Source organism: Clupea harengus, chromosome 20 (genome assembly GCF_900700415.2).
Source record: "Clupea harengus chromosome 20, Ch_v2.0.2, whole genome shotgun sequence".
Classification (NCBI taxonomy): Eukaryota; Metazoa; Chordata; class Actinopteri; order Clupeiformes; family Clupeidae; genus Clupea; species Clupea harengus.
Window position 1 is genome coordinate 24,778,910 of NC_045171.1, and position 20,883 is coordinate 24,799,792.

The 20,883-nt window shown below is 49.1% G+C and overlaps 1 protein-coding gene across 1 annotated transcript in view; it reads right to left on the reverse strand.

Moving 5' to 3' along the window:
* Positions 1-14: 14 nt before the first annotated feature.
* med12 (mediator complex subunit 12) overlaps positions 15-20,883 on the reverse strand; it is a 32,569-nt gene continuing 11,700 nt past the window's right edge. Inside the window, 30 exon segments of the mRNA XM_031587612.2 lie at positions 15-52; positions 224-305; positions 1,776-2,018; positions 2,409-2,444; positions 2,499-2,558; positions 2,601-2,712; positions 3,111-3,343; positions 3,447-3,509; positions 3,925-4,083; positions 4,085-4,140; positions 7,562-7,709; positions 8,233-8,598; positions 9,243-9,392; positions 9,729-9,864; positions 10,353-10,462; positions 11,328-11,417; positions 11,506-11,617; positions 12,146-12,307; positions 12,629-12,789; positions 12,964-13,035; positions 13,828-14,007; positions 16,326-16,489; positions 16,664-16,777; positions 16,950-17,057; positions 17,963-18,083; positions 18,552-18,696; positions 19,177-19,313; positions 19,315-19,405; positions 19,711-19,842; positions 20,178-20,341. Of these exon segments, the coding sequence (XP_031443472.1) occupies positions 15-52; positions 224-305; positions 1,776-2,018; positions 2,409-2,444; positions 2,499-2,558; positions 2,601-2,712; positions 3,111-3,343; positions 3,447-3,509; positions 3,925-4,083; positions 4,085-4,140; positions 7,562-7,709; positions 8,233-8,598; positions 9,243-9,392; positions 9,729-9,864; positions 10,353-10,462; positions 11,328-11,417; positions 11,506-11,617; positions 12,146-12,307; positions 12,629-12,789; positions 12,964-13,035; positions 13,828-14,007; positions 16,326-16,489; positions 16,664-16,777; positions 16,950-17,057; positions 17,963-18,083; positions 18,552-18,696; positions 19,177-19,313; positions 19,315-19,405; positions 19,711-19,842; positions 20,178-20,341 (3,945 nt within the window).

The window sequence follows — 20,883 nt, forward strand, 5'->3', positions numbered from 1 at the left end:
TTTTTTTTTCTCTCTCAGTAATAGGGAGCTGTGTTCTGTCCAGGTTGTGTATCTGGTTGGGTGAAGAAAGAAAACACATCCATATTAAAACAGTAAAGGGAGATGTCTGAACACTAATTACTGGCTACAAGCGTAAGTATAGCATCATTACTGTAGAAGGCATCCAAACCAGCCAGTGTGCTCAGTGTTTGGAGAGGCGGAGAGGCTGAGTGTGTTGTCTTACTTGACAGCTGCTGCTGGAGCTGTCTGACCAGGGCTGCTGTCTGTTGCTGTTGCTGGGTCTGCTGCATACCCTGCCGTGGAAACTGCAACATACACACACATACACCCAGACACACACCCACAGACACACATCCAGACACACATCCAGACACACATCCAGACACACACCCACAGACACACACACAGACACAGACACACCCACAGACACAGTCAGTCAATTAAGATGATTCAAAATCCACCAGTATGAAACCTCAGCATCAGTGTTTAACTGCCCCATATGCTCTTGAGAACAAAGTGCAGACCTGCCAACCTTGAAGAAAGTGTTTGAGTACCAGGGGAGTTTCAGTTTGGCAGGGGCTTTGCATACGGTCAATTCCCCACTCACCGCCATATCATCCAGTTATTCAACATAATAAATCAGCGGCGAAGAAAACATTACAATCATATTTTAAGAATTGCATAAATGAAAAGAGGTATTTACATTTTGGATCATTTTGCATTTCTAAATAATATATTATATATATATATAAGCTCCTATTAAAGTATCCATCTATCTACTTCCAGTGGCACTTGCTCTTGACTGCTTTGCCTCATAGCTTGGCGACTTGGCCTTTTTGAGCAGAGCATCACTGAAGCCTTCCATGTGACAGACAGTCCCCTTTGCATTCATGCTCACCTTTCTTGTCACCAAAGCGCTTATCATGTCAGTGCTCAGGGTTGCTCTGTATTGGGTCTTGTTTTTGGTAACGAGACTGAAAATCGTCATCTGACGTCATGATTATTTTATACCTGCAAGGCTGGTCGGTTGACTGGCTGAAATAGTAGGAATTATTTGCTACGTTAGCAGTCTGTAGTCAAACACCTTTGCAATGGTCACTTTTCCCCAACAGAGCGATTCAAAGTTAGAACAGTCTCCGTGGCGTTTGAGTTAACGTTACTGCAGCTAAATTAGCCTACTCCATCAGTTATTCACACCGTAGCCATCTCGTTACCAGGTGAATCACATCGTATGCTAGCTACTACGGCTAACTTTTTATACAAATCTATCTGAAGGATATACCCCTTGAAATGCATCATCTCGTTAAGTTACCGAACACATGTTTTAAAGTTTTATATGCTAACATTACGGTCACATTTATGTGCTTGATTATTACTCCCCCACTCCCCATTGTACCTCAGCAATGCATTACGCCTCGGTGGATAATAAAGTAGCAGTGTACTAGTATCAGTGGATGTTGAGTGAGAGTACTATTTCGGGTCGGGGAGGGTCACAGAACCACAGGCACAAGGTCGTACCATCTTCTCCAATCTGAGGGATGTAGTTTAAATAAATGTACGGTATAGGTTTGTATCGATTGATTTTTTTGCGTAGTTTCAGCTGGCATTTTGTACCTGCGTATTTTGACTAAGAATTGCGTGGTTGGTACACAAAATGCGTGCAGGTTGGCAGGTCTGACAGCGTGAAGCGTGACTGGCCCGTTTTAGACTGTCTACATTCAATTTCATGGAACCCAAAGTGGTCTCTCCATTGGTGTGGAGCTGGAATGGCTTACCATGGGTTGTTGCGGCGGCAGCGCCTGCATGCCCAGGGCCTGGTTCTGCTGCACCTGTGCAGGTGCCTGCGCTGCAGAGACCTGCTGCGGCTGTACCTGCTGTGGCTGCACCTGCTGCTGCTGCTGGACCTGCTGCTGTTGCTGCTGCTGCTGCTGTTGTTGCTGCTGTTGTTGCTGCTGTTGTTGCTGTTGTTGTTGTTGCTGCTGGACCTGCTGCTGCTGGACCTGCTGCTGCTGCTGGACCTGCTGCTGCTGCTGCTGTTGCTGCTGAGCCTGCTGGACCTGTGAAGGAAACATAGACACACACACACACACACACACAGAAACACACACACACACACACACACACACACACACACACACACACAGAAACACACACACACACACACACAGAAACACACACACAGAAACACACACAGCGATCAGCAATAACCTCAGCAAAGTTTAGATAAACTCAACAGTACATGCAATGAAGGTTCTTTGGATCATCTCACCAATGCACAACCATAAACATGGAGTTTGACTTTACTTAACCTGCTCACCTAAACTGAACCCAACAAATACTACAAATGGATTCATAAACTGTGTCCAGCAGTGACTGGGAGGTGCATGGCTGCATCGTGTTGCATTTACCCGGAGAGCCTGCTGCTGTCGCAGGAACTGCTGCTGCTGTGCTTGCTGCTGCTGCTGTGCCTGCTGCTGCTGTGCCTGTTGCTGCTGCACCTGCGCCTGTTGTTGCTGTTGTTGCTGTTGTTGTTGTTGCTGCTGCTGCTGCTGCTGCTGCTGGGCTGCCTGCTGTTGCGCCTGGGCCGCCTGCTGTTGCACCTGCTGCTGCTCCAGCATCTGGTTGGGCCGCATGGTGGGGTGCACGCCCTGACCGCCGCCCAAGTGGCCGCCGTGCATGAGCTGCGACTGCTGCATGGCCTGATGCTGGAACCTGGACCGTGAGAAAAGCGCATGTAAGCGCATGTAAGCGCATGTAAGCGCATGTAAAGCGCATGTACTACATTAGCCTTAACTGGACAGAACTGTAATCACTGGTTAAGTCTGACAATCCACAAAAAAACCTTATATATGTTCTACTTTTTAAAATTGAACTCGATTAGTCCTGGGTTGGTTGTTTTTCATGAGATGCTTGACTTGAATCTCTGCATGAACTTTGCTACCTTTGCTAACAGCAGTGGCCTATCACTTTTAGCCTTACAGCTGCGATAGGGATAAGACATTGATTAACCTGATCAACACGCTCTAGGATAGATAATCAGTGGTGATCACTCAGGTTACCACAAAATGAGTGGTGTGGTGTGGTGGTGTGCTGAGGTCCACCCTCCTCACCTCTGGGGGTTCTGCATGGGGTGTGGGTAGCCTCCGGGGGCCTGCTGGTGAACGTAGCCGCTGGGTCTCTGGGGCATCTGTCTCAGGGTGTCCATCCCCCCCGGGTTGGTGCCAGGGTGGTTGCCCTGAAAATTCTGGTTGTATGAGGGAGGGACTATGCCCCCTGGCTGCGAGGGGTGCGACTGCATGCCCCCCATCAGAGCCCCATAGTTGGGGTAGCCCTGGGAGATGCCCTGTTTAGGAAGCACAATAGCCGTTTAACTTTTGGAGAGAAAAAAATATTTCAATGTTTCTTAATTAAATGATATACTAGAACATGCTGATGTCAGCTCTTGCCTGTGATTGCTGCATTGATGAATACTGTGGATTGGAGGTCATCTGTCTCATCTGCATTTGGCTCTGAAGAAGAGACGAAATAAACATTCATCTCTTGATGGTGTCAAATAAACATTCATCTCTTGATGGTGTCAAATAGTGTTTCCTCGTTGTGAGGCTCACACTAGTTATCAGTTGGCAACATATTTAGAAGGCATTTAAAAAAAAACTGGCATCACATTCAGTGCTTCCCAAACACTTGGTTCTCCCAACAGCTTAGATAATATTACTGAAGAACAGCAAACATGATTCAACCAATCATCTAATAGCTGAATCAAACCTTTGGGACTGAGAGGAAGTTGACTAAAGTGGACCATCAAAAAATAGTGCTAGCATCACTACAAGCTAAACTCCAACATTTTTACCCCAACATCAATCCCATCATCCCTTGCGCTCGAAATGGGCTGTCTTACACGCGTCCGAGTCGCATGAGACTCACCAATCTGACCTGGAGTTGCTGCCGCAGCATCTGGTTGTGAGCCATGGGCGCCTGTGGCTTGTAGCCCATCGGAAACTGATCCTTCTGCATCCCCGGCATCATTCCCGGCATGCTGCCCGGCATCTGCACCATGCCAGGGTAGGTGGGCCGAGTAGGCATCAGCTTGTTTCGGTTGCATGTTGCGCGGCCTGTAAGGGCTGTCCAACCCGGGGCCTCCTGCAGAAAGAGACACACGGCCAGTCAGCTATACCACACAGGTGACAAGAGTGTTCAGCTATACCACACAGGTGACAAGAGTGTTCAGCTATACCACACAGGCGACAAGAGTGTTCAGCTATACCACACAGGCGACAAGAGTGTTCAGCTATACCACACAGGCGACAAGAGTGTTCAGCTATACCACACAGGTGACAAGAGTGTTCAGCTATACCACACAGGTGACAAGAGTGTTCAGCTATACCACACAGGTGACAAGAGTGTCAGCTATACCACAACAGGTGACAAGAGTGTTCAGCTATACCACACAGGTGACAAGAGTGTTCAGCATACCACACAGGTGACAAGAGTGTTCAGCTATACCACACAGGTGACAAGAGTGTTCAGCTATACCACACAGGTGACAGAGGTTCAGCTATACCACACAGGTGACAAGAGTGTTCAGCTATACCCACACAGGTGACAAGAGTGTTCAGCTATACCACACAGGTGACAAGAGTGTTCAGCTATACCACACAGGTGACAAGAGTGTTCAGCTATACCACACAGGTGACAAGAGTGTTCAGCTATACCACACAGGTGACAAGAGTGTTCAGCTATACCACACAGGTGACAAGAGTGTTCAGCTATACCACACAGGTGACAAGAGTGTTCAGCTATACCACACAGGTGACAAGAGTGTTCAGCTATACCACACCAGGTTGACAAGAGTGTTCAGCTATACCACACAGGTGACAAGAGTGTTCAGCTATACCACACAGGCGACAAGTGTTCAGCCTATACCACACAGGTGAACAGAGTGTTCAGCATATACCACACAGGTGACAAGAGTGTTCAGCTATTACCACACAGGTGACAAGAGTGTTCAGCTATACACACAGGTGACAAGAGTGTTCAGCTATACCACACAGGTGACAAGAGTGTTCAGCTATACCACACAGGTGACAAGAGTGTTCAGCTATACCACACAGGTGACAAGAGTGTTCAGCTATACCACACAGGTGACAAGAGTGTTCAGCTATACCACACAGGTGACAAGAGTGTTCAGCTATACCACACAGGTGACAAGAGTGTTCAGCTATACCACACAGGCGACAAGAGTGTTCAGCTATACCACACAGGCGACAAGAGTGTTCAGGCTATACCACACAGGCGACAAGAGTGTTCAGCTATACCACACAGCGACAAGAGTGTTCAGCTATACCACACAGGCGACAAGAGTGTTCAGCTATAACCACACAGGCGACAAGAGTGTTCAGCTATACCACACAGGCGACAAGAGTGTTCAGCTATACCACACAGGCGACAAGAGTGTTCAGCTATACCACACAGGCGACAAGAGTGTTCAGCTATACCACACAGGCGACAAGAGTGTTCAGCTATACCACACAGGCGACAAGTGTTCAGCTATACCACACAGGTGACAAGAGTGTTCAGCTATACCACACAGGTGACAAGAGTGTTCAGCTATACCACACAGGTGACAAGAGTGTTCAGCTATACCACACAGGTGACAAGAGTGTTCAGCTATACCACACAGGTGACAAGAGTGTTCAGCTATACCACACAGGTGACAAGAGTGTTCAGCTATACCACACAGGCGACAAGGTTCAGCTATACAGTGTTCAGCTATACCACACAGGTGACAAGAGTGTTCAGCTATACCACACAGGTGACAAGAGTGTTCAGCTATACCACACAGGTGACAAGAGTGTTCAGCTATACCACACAGGCGACAAGAGTGTTCAGCTATACCCACACAGGCGACAAGAGTGTTCAGCTATACCACACAGGCGACAAGAGTGTTCAGCTATACCACACAGGCGACAAGAGTGTTCAGCTATACCACACAGGTGACAAGAGTGTTCAGCTATACCACACAGGTGACAAGAGTGTTCAGCTATACCACACAGGTGACAAGAGTGTTCAGCTATACCACACAGGTGACAAGAGTGTTCAGCTATACCACACAGGTGACAAGAGTGTTCAGCTATACCACACAGGTTACAAGAGTGTTCAGCTATACCACACAGGTGACAAGAGTGTTCAGCTATACCACACAGTGACAAGAGTGTTCAGCTATACCACACAGGCGACAAGAGTGTTCAGCTATACCACACAGGCGACAAGAGTGTTCAGCTATACCACACAGGCGACAAGAGTGTTCAGCTATACCACACAGGTGACAAGAGTGTTCAGACAAAAAGGGGAATTTTACTGTCGCCGTTGCCGTTCTTGCAACGCCGGCGCACGCCAATAGTCGCCACTGCTGGCATGCGGCGCGCTTTTGTGACTTGGTCACACGGTGCAGCTAGCAAGCATGCGAAATAGACTAACTGGAGGCACGAGGCTGTGAGCGAGGGTTATCTATAGGCATCTCTAAGGCAGGAGGCTGTGAGCAGGGTTATCTATAGGCATCTCTAAGGCACGAGGCTGTGAGCAGGGTTATCTATAGGCATCTCTAAGGCACGAGGCTGTGAGCAGGGTTTATCTAGAGGCACCTCTAAGGCACGAGGCTGTGAGCGAGGGTTATCTATAGGCATCTCTAAGGCAGGAGGCTGTGAGCAGGGTTTATCTAGAGGCACCTCTAAGGCAAGAGGTCGTGAGCAAGGTTTATCTAGAGGCACCTCTAAAGCACGAGGCTGTGAGCAGGGTTTATCTAGAGGCACCTCTAAGGCACGAGGCTGTGAGCAAGGCCTCTCTATAGGCACCTCTAAGACAGGAGGCTGTGAGCAAGGCCTCTCTAGAGGCACCTCTAAGGCAGGAGGCTGTGAGCAAGGCCTCTCTAGAGGCACCTCTAAGGCAGGAGGCTGTGAGCAAGGCCTCTCTAGAGGCACCTCTAAGGCAGGAGGCTGTAAGCAAGGCCTCTCTATAGGCACCTCTAAGGCAGGAGGCTGTGAGCAAGGCCTCTCTAGAGGCACCTCTAAGGCAGGAGGCTGTGAGCAAGGTTTATCTAGAGGCACCTCTAAGGCACGAGGCTGTGAGCAGGGTTTATCTAGAGGCACCTCTAAGGCACGAGGCTGTGAGCAGGGTTTATCTAGAGGCACCTCTAAGATGGTAGGTTTCTCGGCAGCAACACCTATCGTATAGAACAGTGGCGAGTCAAACGCACCTCTAAGGTATTAGAGGTAATGACGCGATGTTAACGTCACGGTTATGCTTGACATATTGTTTTTTGTGCACACAAATAACATGTCAAGCCTTAACAGTAATATCACACTTGTGTCAAAAGGTGGCATCAACAACCTCACTCTCTGCGGTCTCTGCTGCACCCTCAGTTCAGTTGTGTGTGGAAATGTACTTTCAATAAAGATGATTCTGATTCCGATTCTGATTTCAAAGATGACATCTTTATGATCCGTTCTAGCTGGAATAGCCTTCATGAGGATGGGAGGGAGGGAGGGAGGGAGGGCAGACTGACCTGGTGGCAGGGGTTGGTTCTGAGCATACATGTTCATCGGGGCTTGGTTGTAACCCATGCGATTGTAGAGAGGCTGCTGGCTCATCATCACGTCCTGAGACATTCCTCCTGGATAGGGTACCACCGCTGGGTTGCGGGCACCATAGTCCTGAGACAATAAGCAAAAAGTTACAAAACCCAAAGTATACGCCAGAGGGAGTAACTCTCCCCACAGAAACCACTTTTCTTAGCTGCCTGAAATGCCTTGTTGGAATTCCAGCCCCTTTCCCTTTGTATTAAACAGATAAATAAGATGACAATCTCGTAACTCAATCATTCTTCCCAGCCTTGCTGACCAATCAGAGCACACTGGGCTCATCAGGGTGTTTCAGACAGATGGTGAACAGAGATGTGCTTTTTGAAACATTGAAGCATGGAAATCTATTCTAGTAGCCTCTAAAAATAACCTTATGAACACTGAGAATGAGCATAGCGGGTGTGACTGTTGAGACACTTCAGTGTGGTTAGCTGCTGCACAGTGCAAAGTACCCTCCCACCCCAACTGACAAAATTAGATCAACCACAAGATGCACAGCGAACTTGCACTTGGGTCACAGACCAGTAGGAGCATCTCATTAGGGTTCAGTACATGACCTCGTAAAGACACGCAGGACCTGCCTGTGTCGACCCACCTCCACTTTAGCGGCGGGCGGCTGCTTCTTCTTCTTGGACTTCTTCTTGTTGGGCTCGGCCGGCACGGTGGAGACGTTCTTCTCGGCCTTGACCGCTTCGGCCATCTTCTTCTCGGGCTCCTGGGGCACGGGCGTGGGCGGCTCCTCCTCCTCGGGCGGCAGGTTGAGGGGCTCCAGGTAGTAGCTGCGCGGCTTGGGCTTCACGTGCGTGTGGTAGAGCAGCAGCCGCTGCTGCTCCTCGAACTTGGTGACCTTGCGGTCGACGCGCACCGTGCCGAACCAGCCCCAGGAAAGCGGCGCCGAGTGCTTGAGGCCCTCGAACACGTCCCACGGGGAGATCTTCTGCTTGGTGGACACCTGGAGACCCTGTTGGGTAGAGACAAGAAGAAGGAGAGAGAGAGGGATCAGGCATCTCATTTAGAAAGACGTGTGCTGCCTCATTGTGTATGTGAACATGGGGTTATCCCCTTAAGCCTTCTCCATACGCTTCACATAGTCTGAAACAATCGATAGCATTCTTACAGAACTTTGTCTCTCTTCTGCCTAACAGAGTTGTTAGGCATCCGATCTCCAAACTAGTTCTTAGCCTCCCTTGCAAAACCTCTCAAGCTCAGTTGTGACTGATATGTAACACTAGGTGTAGCTAGTTAGCCATTCAAATGGCTAGCTTATGCATTCAAATGCACTAAGAAATATTCATAGCCATTTGAGTTTATCCAAGTGTAAGAACATTTTCTCAGCAGTTCCAGGATGAAATCTGATCATGCGAACATTGAGAAGTAAAAGCCCAAAGGTCATCTCTGCTTCAGGAGTTCTAAATTGCCCCAAAATTATAGCCTTTAGTTTAATTGTGCAAGAGGAAATTGCCTCAGTTTCCATGGAGTGTAACACTTTCACCTCCAGGGACCTCATAGCTAAAAGCCATTTAATCTGTCCCCAAATGTCCCCGAGCTCGTTTAATTGTTACTCAGGAGACCAGCTGAGGGGGCGGGGGGTGGTTGGTTGCATACCTCTTTCTCGAAGCCGGCGATCTTGTTGCCTTTGGTGTCGATGAGCGAGCCCTGGGGCTCACAGGTGATGACATCACGGGTCTGCTTGGGCAGGGGCAGCAGCTGACGCACTTTCTCCAGACTCTCCGACTGACGGTCACCCAGCTCTTTCTGCACGGACGGACAGAGCAGCGCAGCGCACGGAGTTCAGACACTGACCTCATAGATGTCTAATGTATACCTCACAGACAGATATCTAATGTATACCTCACAGACATATATCTAATGTATACCTCACAGACAGATATCTAATGTACAGGTCAGGTGACTTTCAAACACTAATCCATGCAGCTCATTTAAAAAAAAAAAAAAAGAAAAAAGAAAAAAAAAGACATCCATACTTGGAATCCATCTTGATGAAATGAAGACTAGTCTACCTCACTACTGTGCATGATAGAAATCATCTGCCATAGACTGTGGGTTGTATAACTGGGCTGTGGTTCGTACCCTGAGCTTCTTGACCAGGTTCATGTAGGCCCTCTTGTTCTCCTCCATGCTGCCCTGAGAGATGCTGGACATGTCCGCCGCCAGGGTGCCGTTGATCAGCACGCTCAGCATGTCCAGCACGGTGGTGAACAACTCACTGGGAGGGCAAGAGACGGACACAGGAGGGGCGGGTTAGACATTCATGTAGGGCAGATGAATACAAGGACAAGGCAGACAGACACAGTCATATAGACAGAGAGAGATAGACAGACACAGTCATATAGACAGAGAGAGATAGACAGACACAGTCATATAGACAGAGAGAGACAGACAGACACAGTCATATAGACAGAGAGAGATAGACAGACACAGTCATATAGATAGACAGAGAGAGATAGACAGACACAGTCATATAGACAGAGAGAGACAGACAGACACAGTCATATAGACAGAGAGAGATAGACAGACAGACAGACAGACAGATAGATAGACAGAGAGAGATAGACAGACAGATAGACAGACAGAGACAGATAGACAGAGACATACCGAGACAGACAGAGACAGACAGACAGCCACGGGTATCTGCTTTATAGTGTACACAGTGTGACATCAGTGTTTAGATATGCGTCATAGTTGGTGTCTTACTTGTTGGACTGCATGTCAACTGTTCCACTGCTGATGATGTCAAGCAGAAGCACCGCCCACTCTGTGGTCTGCTGTGTGCTGCGCTGGACCGTGTCGAACATCCCACCCACCTGTAACACACCACATGACGCTTGAGAAGCAACACCTCCCAAAAATGCCATCCCTTCAGCATTCTCCAACTGGCATCATCTGCTTATCAGGTCACACCAGAAGTCTTTTCCTTGTACGAGTGGGAATTTAAAGCTTCATTTATACTTGTTGGAAAGTGTCGCTCAGCATATGGTCGCCAACCAAAAGAAAAGTGTCGCTCATGTTGCTGCATTTATGCTTCAGTGAACAGTCTCCTCCGCTCGACGGTCACGTGACACTCGACGTACTGACGTAGGCGGACAGGTTAACTAGCGTTAGCTACAATAGCCACCAGGAGGAATTTAACGTTACCGGTCACGCAGTTTTTTTCCATCGAGCTTTGCACTCAACTACAGTCAAGCTGATACTCTCTGCAATTTCCCCCCATGAATTTTGTATAATTTGGGCATCTTTGTAATACGGCAGGGAGGCATTGCACAGGTAGGGAATATTTCCTCACTAGCTCCGCTAGTCTTTCCTCTATCCCTCCATTTAAAAAAAAATACAGCGTTGAGCGCCGAAAACCACAACAAGGAGGTCAGCGGTGCGTGCCGTCTATCTAGCCAATCACTCTTGCGCGACACTACGTGACGTAGTCAGCGACAGTAGCATTTTCTCGAGTAGCAGACACTTCCAGGCGACGGTTAAAAGTGTCGACCAAGACGTCATTTCTGTCGTCGACGGTTTCCAAAGTCTGGAGAGACTAAGCATAAATTGGGCTTAAGAGGTTACACAATGAGAATTAATCTATGCGTGTTTCATGAGTGCACGTGAGAGAAACCACAGATGGACGCGAGTGTGGATCTTCTCTGGGGAGCACCGGTGCTGATGCTGATGTGGCCTCACCAGGTTGAGCCGGAGCTTAAGCGCCTCATGCATCATCTGCTTGGCCTTGCAGTCGTCCTGATACTGGTCTTCACGCCAGTTGTGGACGATCTGGAGGAGGGGGAGGAGAAGCAGCGGTCAGCTAGGGCAGGAGCCAGACTACAGCGCAGTGAGGAGGGTCACACGCGTGCGCTCTTACCTGCTGCACCTGACTGTAGAGGGAGGTGAGAAGGCCCTCCCTCTGCTCATCCTGACCCTTCAGACACGTCAGCACCAGAGACAGGAAGGGCTGCTGGCTCAGGAGAGACATGCTGGCACACACACACACACACACACACACCACAACACACACCAGAGACACACACACACCACACACACACACACACACACAGAGAGACACACACACACACACACACACACACACAGAGAGACACACACACACACACACACACACACACACACAGTAAATGCCAGATAATAATATTAATAATAATAATATTCTTTGTTTGCAAAGCACCTTTCATAGACAGAATGCAGCTCAAAGTGCTTGACATTTAGAGCATTTAGAGCAAAAAACCGAAATAAGTCTAATAAGATCTGTCACATCGGTATATAGGTGTGTGTGAATAGATATATATACACTAATGAAACAGCTGCTCTACTTTGATGCAGAAGTGCCCTGAGAGAATAACACTTGGTTTTAAACAACAGTAACCCTAACATGCATTTGTATAAGTCCAAGTCAAAATGGCCGCACGGCCTGTGCAGTCAGATACAACAAGCCATAAAGTGAATGGAGCTGTGCTTCGGGCAGATGGACACAGAGGCGCTGTCCTTACCTCTTCTGCTTCTGCCGGTCCCTCTCCTTGCGCGAAGAGGATCCTAGGTGCTGGCCCTTCTCCAGCTCCTCGCCGGCCGCCTTCAGTACGTGGCCCTGCACCGAGGTGGGCAGCTTGGCTATCAGGGGGGCCACCAGCCACACGCCCGAGCGCTCGGATGAACTGGTGGAGGACAGGGACACAACACCACACACACTCAGTCTACATTTATATCCACAATTATTAGTGGTCTATAGCTTTTTCTATTTAGTCTACAACTATGCTTCCATTTTAGTCTAGATTTATATTTAACGTATTGATCGTTTCAAGATGTCAGTGTTGGGACAGTGGTTTCTGTGATTTGTGGTTGACCGCTCAAAGCAACACACAAATAGCACAACCCCCCCAATGATAGTGAGGTGGTTATGTATTTTGCAAAGGAGATGACAGGGGTTTGTGTGATTTGATATGAGGGTGATGGCGGGTCATGGCAGGGCCACTCACCTGAGGACAGGTTTGAGCTTGCTGGTGTTGTTGCTGTTGGAAACAGAGCTGCCTGAGATGGCGGAGCCATTCCCTGAGAGGTTACTGGAGTTCATCTCCGCCGACTTCTGGAACACCTCGATGGTTGCCTTGGCGATGTTCTCTAGCAGGGAGTAGAGTTCCTGGGGAGAGAATGACATGGGGAATATCAGCCAGATTAAACCCGATTTGATTACACAGCTGGTGTATACCACCCAGGCCGCGCAGGAGAATCATCAGCTTACCTTTCGTCCGACGCCAAAGCAAACACAATGGCAGTGACCGGGACAGAGACAGAGACAGAGTTGTTTACTCACATTGTTTGTGCTTTGCTTGATCATGAGCTGCAGCTCCAGGCAAGACTGCCTCATGGTCCACTGATCCATGTTCTACGGGGGTGGAAACAGCACCATATGAGGAATTTGTACACAAACACAAACCCACATACCCAACCGTCCTTGTAGCTACAGTTCACCTCACAGTGGACTTGGGATTACCAATAGCTGTATAGCTGAAGCTTTAGTGGCCAGGGGCTTCATTTAAATGAAGAGACAGAAAAGAAGCAAAGGAGGTCTGAACTGACAGTCCACTGGAGAGCAGCACCACCATCTGGCACGGTAAGGGCATACTCTACTCTACCGTCGGCTCTGGAGCATTTCTGACATTCTACCGACTCTCCTTGATTAAAATGTGCTTAAAAGCCACAATGTGTGAAAGCTAGATCAAATCCAACCCCAGCCAAACCAATCCATTAGCTCATTCAGCTGGGATTGCTCGGCCTTAAACCGCCGAGTGACCCAATGAAGCCAATCTTGCCTTGAGAAGGTAAAAAAAAAAGAGGGGCTTGTATCTCACACAAAAGAAACCAAATCCTCCCAAACGCTCTCCACTTGCAGCTGCTAGTCATCAGGGCATGCTAATCAGATCTGGTGTGGTCCTAGCGGAGCAGTTCAGAGAGAGTTCAGCACACTACTGGACGTGTCGTGGGTGGCCCCCTCTGACTAAACCTCTAGCTTTAACTGGAAACGCTCCCTACTCATTTACAGTCTGATTTCCAGGACATGGGAGGAACATAATTAGCCTCCACGAGAGGCCTCTGGTTTTGCCTCCTAGCCTGGAGCTCTGATTGAGGGGAGGGGTGGGGTGGGGTGGTAGGGGGGGGGGCAGGGAGGAGCGCCCACCTGGAGGATGCGCTTGATGCGCTGGCGCTGGGGGTTGTCCCCCTCCTCGCTGTCCAGCTGCCGGTGCGGGTAGCAGATGAGCTGCAGGAGCCTCTGGGCCTGGATGTTGACCAGCACCGGGTCCTGCAGGGCACTGCTGTCCTCAGACAGAGACTTCAGACAGCGCTCGCCAACCCACTCCTGAGAGAGAGAGAGAGAGAGAGAGAGAGAGAGAGAGAAGAGCAAGAAAGAGAGAGAGAGAGAGAGAGAGAGAGAGAGAGAGAGAGAGAGAGAGAGAGAGAGAGAAGAGCAAGAAAGAAGAGACAAAAATAGGCAAAAGAGAGAGAGAGAGAGAGAGAGAGAGAGGGCGAGAGAGAGGGCGAGAGAGAGAGAGAAGAGCAAGAAAGAGAGAGAGGGCGAGAGAGAGAGAAGAGCAAGAAAGAGAGAGAGAGAGAGAGAGAGAAAGAAAGAGAGAGAGGGAGAGAGAGAAGAGCAAGAAAGAAGAGACAAAAATAGGCAAAAGAGAGGAAGAGAGAGAGAGAGGGCGAGAGAGGGCGAGAGAGAGAGAAGAGCAAGAAAGAGAGAGAGAGAGAAAGAGAGAGAGAAGAGCAAGAAAGAAGAGACAAAAATAGGCAGAAAGAGAGGAAAGAGAGAGAGAGAGAGAGGGAGAGAGAGAGAGAGAAAGAGAGAGAAGAGCAAGAAAGAAGAGACAAAAATAGGCAGAAAGAGAGGAAAGAGAGAGAGAGAGAGAGAGAGAGAGAGATGGATTAAGTGTTGGTCCAAAACAGTGAGTAAAACATTGAGAGAGAAAAAGAAAAAAGAATAAGAATGTGTGAATGTGTGCGTGTGTGTGTGAGAGACACACAGAGACAAGAGAGAAACACAGTTTCCACAAGAGGAGAAAAGGGACATTGCCATCCATTTCAAGGACACATTTTTATGGCAACATTTTCTAAAGACTCTTTAGCAATGGCTCTCCACCCATCTCAGAAAATAACCACCTCCATAAAATAGTCTAGTCAATCCGGGAGAGAATGAAGACACCATTCATTTGGAAAGTGCCTTTGGGCTGTAAGAGGAGGAGACTGATACCCCGTTTACACGATGGGAAAACGCATATATTTTCATGTGTTTTGGCCTTTCATTTACACGAAAACGGAGGTTTTATCACGGAAAACGATCATTTCTAAAAACTCCGGCCAAAGTTGAGATTCTGAAAACTCCGTTTTTGTGTTTGCGTGTGAACTAGGTCAAACGGAGTTTTAGGTTCTCCAAACGTCACAGTATGCGACTAAAAATGCATCACATCATGTGAGCGTCCTATTGTTTACAGTTAGTTTGCTTACTGATCATGGATGCTGTTAAGGTAGTGCTCATTTATACGTTAATGCAAACGCCTGTTTGTATTTACAAACACAACTGCTTTTCTATATGGAGGAGCAGAGGCGAAGAACTGCACGGAGGTCAGCAGTCTTTCTACAGCTTTCACTCCCAAGACGTAGGGCTACATTGCCTGCCAACGTCGCCGCCGACGGTTTTGGATCCGACCAGGGCGAACTGCTGTCTGGTGGGAAAACTTCGAGAAAGAAGTCGTCCTCCCGGACGAATGGCATGAGAACTTCCGAATGTCGCGCTCATCACTACTGTCTCTTTCGGAGTTACTGCATCCCTCCATAGAAGGGCGTATTTATGCGGGCTCATGTAAACAGAAACTTTTTTGAAAACGATGTTGTGTGTACGACGTTATTTTTGAAAAAGGAGGGGCAGAAATATTCGTTTCTGTAAATACCCGGCTATGTGCAAATGTGGTCTTAGAGGCCATTCCCTCCTACACGGAGTCATTATTTGGATCTTAATCTTGGCATCATGTGGGGACAGGACCCAATGTCGTTAAGACAAAGTCGTCCAATCATTCTCCCCCTGGCAACCTAGTAACAATGATGGCCACGGCTTCAGTGAGAGTAGGAGCAACATGATTCCGGTCTTCAAAAAGAAAACGTTTTTTTGTAGTGGATTGTTTACGGTGTATGTGGAGCCATTTAACCACAAGTGGATGTGATCACTTTGAGACCAACACTGCCTCTACAATTAACCTTCAAATTAAAGAGGCAGGCAAAAGAAAGGTGACATTTGAACAGCCAATCAAATACACCCTTGCCTTCAGTGCTCCTGAATCAATGTTGTTGATTGGCTGGAACAGTGCACTGCTTGGTCTGAGTCACTTTGTGTCTCATTTATGGAGCCGTGAACGTTGACAAACACCAGAGTTCTTTTGAGCACACAGAAATGACAGCTATAATAGGACTGAGGCCACTTCAGTGAATTTGACATAAAGATTACTGGATTATAATTGAGCACTGCGCCTTTAATGACAGCCCAGACAACCTGTGTATGTGAGAGTGGTGGTTTAATGGCAGCTCAGACCACCTGTGTATGTGAGAGTGGTGGTTGATGGGTGGCTGCTTTGATGACTGCATTACTGCCAGTGATGAGTGGCGTTCGCCCGGGCCAGAACTCACCTGTTGACAAATGCTCTTCAGCACGTACTTGGCGTACACATCCAAGCTGGCAGTTTCTATGGAGACGTTTCGACCGCCAGATTTCTTGGAGCCGATGTCGTCATCTCCGATGTCGTCTAGCCCAGTGGGGTGTGAGAAGCCGGAGCCTTTCAGTTCAGCGTCACCTGGTGAATTAACACACACACACACACACAGACACAGACACACACACACAGACACACACACACACATTATTCCACATTTCCAAGAGTGGAAATCCAACTATTTTCTATTTGAAGGCTTTGGTCTTGGATTCATGACTTCCACCTTTTTATCATTGTATTAGTGTACATCCTTACCCAGCATGAAGACAGCCTTCAGCACAGCAAAGACAGCTCCAACCACGATGCTGTTCTGAGACGCAGCGAGGAGGTGGCGATCACACGACGACCGGATCCCAACAGAGGACTTGTCTGGGAGAATGAGAGCCAAATGTGGTACTATTACAACACATGATGATGATGGGTGATTGAACAGGCACATGAACACCATACCACTCATTCTGTTCTTCAAATCAATGAGTTCAGAAAACACGATGCAGAAGAAGGCTGTGTGTACACACACACACACTTTTATTTTCTCTACCTGACTTGCCATCCTGTGGGCAGGGGTTGCGTTGAGGCGTTCTGAACAGATGCAGCAGAATCCTGCAGGTGAGCCGAGCACCAGGTTCTGAGTCCTGTTCACTGCAAGCTAACACACACACACACACACACACACACACACACACACACACACACACACACACACACACACACACACACACACACACACACACACACACACACACACACACACACACACACACACACACACACACACACACACACACACACACACACACACACACAATGTTATACAACCATACAAGTATACAAACATCACACTCAATAAACCGAGATATATTCAGACTGCCGCTTCCCTAGGCACCAGTGCAAACCAGTTAAATTAAACAGCTTTGCTGTCATAAGTCTGCACTTGGGGAGAACATTATAACGTGAACAGAATATTAATAGAGTATCAGCATGTCTCCCAAGCTTTACAGACTCTCAGGAACGTGTGACAGGGGGCAGGGGGTGGGGGGCACATTTTTCAAGAGCTCCTTCAGAGCGGGGAGGGAGGGAGGCAGTGCAGTTTGGGCGCTGTGGCTGTGAAATATCATCATCATTAGCAGGAGAATGTGGCACGGGGCTGAGGAGTGAGGAGGGCCTGAAAGGCTCCTTGTGTACCTGGAGGAGGCCCCTGGCCACGGCTGTCAATCTCTAACGCAGGGAACTCTCTGGCCAGGGGGCCGGGGGGCCGAGGAGAACACAGAGGAGCCGAGAGGGGGCAGATCAAAGAGGGCTCTGTCAACCACTTGCTGCAGTGCCTTGTGGGATGTGCGAGGGGGAGAGGGGGGGGGGGGGCGGGGGGGGGTGTGTGGAACTGACATGTGGTCAGTGGGGCCACTTGCTTCTGGGCACACCACAACAGAAACCTGACGAGCTATTTTTGGGAGCCGACTGGCTCTCTCTTGAAAGAGGACCTCTGAGGAGTAGGGTGGTTGGATGGATGGAGGGTGAGAGTGTGCATCCATGAGTGTGTTTGTGTTTGCTCACCTGCGTTTAACAGCGAGGGGATGGCCACACAGCGCACAAGATCTTCTAAGAGGAGACACTGGCGGGCGATCAGAATGGCCACGAAGGTCGCCAGGGAGTCGTGGAAGGACAGGTCACTCACCTGTAGGCATCAGAAAAAACACACAAGGTCACCTAAGGCTGACAAAAGAGACAGAAAACAGCACAAAACACACACACACACACAACAAAACCCGCACACAGACACACACACAAAACACACACACACACACAACAAAACCTGCACACAGACAGACAGCAAAAAAAACACACACACACACACACACAGAGCACAAAAAACACACTCACACACAGAGCACAAAACACACACACACACACACACACACACACAACACACACACACACACACACACAGAGCACAAAACACACACACAACAAAACCCGCACACAGACACACACAAAACACACACAGCCAAAACACACACACACACACACAGTACAAAACACACACACACACACACACACAGTACAAAACACACACACACACACACAGTACAAAACACACACACACACTACAGAGAGCCGTGCCTACAGTGGGGGTCCCACTCACATCGACGTTGCACAGCAGGTCGTTGAAGCCACAGTTTCCGTTGTTGGAGGAGCAGCAGAGGGCTTTGAGGACGCCCAGCCACTCGGCACTCAGGGAGCGGCAGTAGGCCGTCAGCTCGGCGCACAGGATGCCAATGTCATTCACCCTGCAGACGGAGAGCACAGCGTCAGCACACACACACACACACACACACACACTCACATTAGAGAGAAACAGCCAGTGTTACGCTTGCTTTCACAGCTCAGGAGAAATCAAAGCTCATTGAGCACGGATCGTTCTGCATCGCTGTGCCTTTCCTCATACAGCAAACGCTTGCAGACATGCAGCAGTCATGGGGGGCCACTCCCTATTCATTCACCGCCTCAGATGGAAAGTGCTTTAAAAAGGGGGAGACTGCCATCAAAAGTAGCAAATTTAAATCAGCCAAAATGCACAAGAATTGCCACTTCTTTGGCAGGACAAATTGTTCAGCTGAGATCAATGTAATGTCACAGGGTGTAATTCAGGGCGTTTGGGGAAGGGAGAGATACAAAGAAGAAGAGAAGAAGAAGAAGAAGGGGAGAGATGAGAGAGAAGAAGAAGAAGAAGAAGAAGGGAAGAGATGAGAGAGAAGGGGAGAGCCTGCCTCTCGGGGTCGCGGTGGTCCACACAGACGTCCATCAGCACGTTGCACACGAAGCTGTAGCGGTTGGCGGCGCTGTCGTTGAGCAGCTGGCCCACCATGGAGTGGTTGAGGTTGTGGGCCGACGGGTTGGCGATGGCCTTCGATCATGAAGGCCTGGTCCCACAGCATGTTGGAGTCGGACGGGTCGATGTTGTAGTAGATGGAGTTCTTCACCTTGGAGCAGAACTCGCTGCCATAGAGACAGAAAAAGAGAGAGAGAAGAGGAGAGAGAGAGAAAAAGAAAGAAAGAAAGAGAGAAAGAGAGAGAGAGAGAGAGAGAGAGAGAGAGAGAGAGAGAGGAGAAGAGAGAGAGAGAGAGAGAGAGAGAGAGAGAGAGACAAACAAACAACAATAATTAGTGAGCTGACTTTCATTACTAAAAATTTGTATTGCTGATCCACACCAATTTCAATTGTAACTCTTGTTAACTATTATGAAAATGGGAAAACTAAGTGGAAGAATGTCATTCCTTTAGCAGCTGTTTGAAAGCCTCACCTGAAGATCTCCCCAAACTTGCTCTTGAGATGACTGCAGGAGGTGTAGAGGTCATACAGGTAGGCCAGGATGCAGCGCTCCGCGGAGGAGCAGTCCGCCGGGTTCACGCCAGACTTCACCACGATACGCAACCTGTCAGTCAGTCAAGTACCAGGGGAAACCAGTCAGCACAATAACCACCACGACGAGGAGCAACAGCAACTATCCAAGAGAAGAGCACGTGAAATAAACCCCAAGGTCATCATCAGGAGACGACACAATGCTCTGGGCATAGAATCTCTAACATGGGTGTTTAAGACCACACCAAGCAAGTCATTATTGCCAAACAAGTGAGCCTCATTAGAAGGTCACGAGGGTGGCCATGTAGCACCTAAGATTCATAAAATTCAAACTAGATCCCTTCCTACACTGCAGAAACATTGCCTATCAGACACAGAGTGTGGAGACGAGAGGGTTGGTTGACGCACCCGTCGAAGACCTGCGCGGTCTGGTCGGGGTTGAGGATGAGGCAGGAGTGGTAGCGGCGCAGCACGGCCACGATGCCCAGGCACAGGCCCGTGGTGTAGCTGCCCACCAGGCTGGAGGACTTCAGCAGCAGCTCGGCCTCCACCAGACTCAGCTCGTTCAGCAGCTGCACACCGCACAGCGGCAGGGGAGGAGGGGGTGGAGAGTGATGTGAGGGGGTGGAGAGAGTGATGTGAGGGGGTGGAGAGAGTGATATGAGGGGGTGGAGAGAGTGAGAGAGAGAGAGTGATGTGAGGGGGTGGTGGGGGGGTGGAGAGAGTGATGTGAGGGGGTGAGAGAGTGATATGAGGGGGGTGGAGAGTGATGTGAGGGGGGTGGAGAGAGTGATATGAGGGGGTGGAGAGTGATGTGAGAGGGGGGGGAGAGTGATGTGAGGGGGTGGAGAGAGTGATGTGAGGAGGGTGGAGAGAGTGATGTGAGGGGGTGGAGAGAGTGATGTGAGGGGGGTGGAGAGAGTGATGTGAAGGGGGTGGAGAGAGAGAGAGAGAGAGAGAGAGAGAGAGAGAGAGAGAGTGATGTGAGGGGGGTGGAGAGAGAGAGAGAGAGAGAGAGAGAGAGAGAGAGAGTGATATGAGGGGGGGGAGAGAGAGATGTGAGGGGGGTGGAGAGAGAGAGAGAGTGGGAGGAGGAATTCAAAAATATTGTATT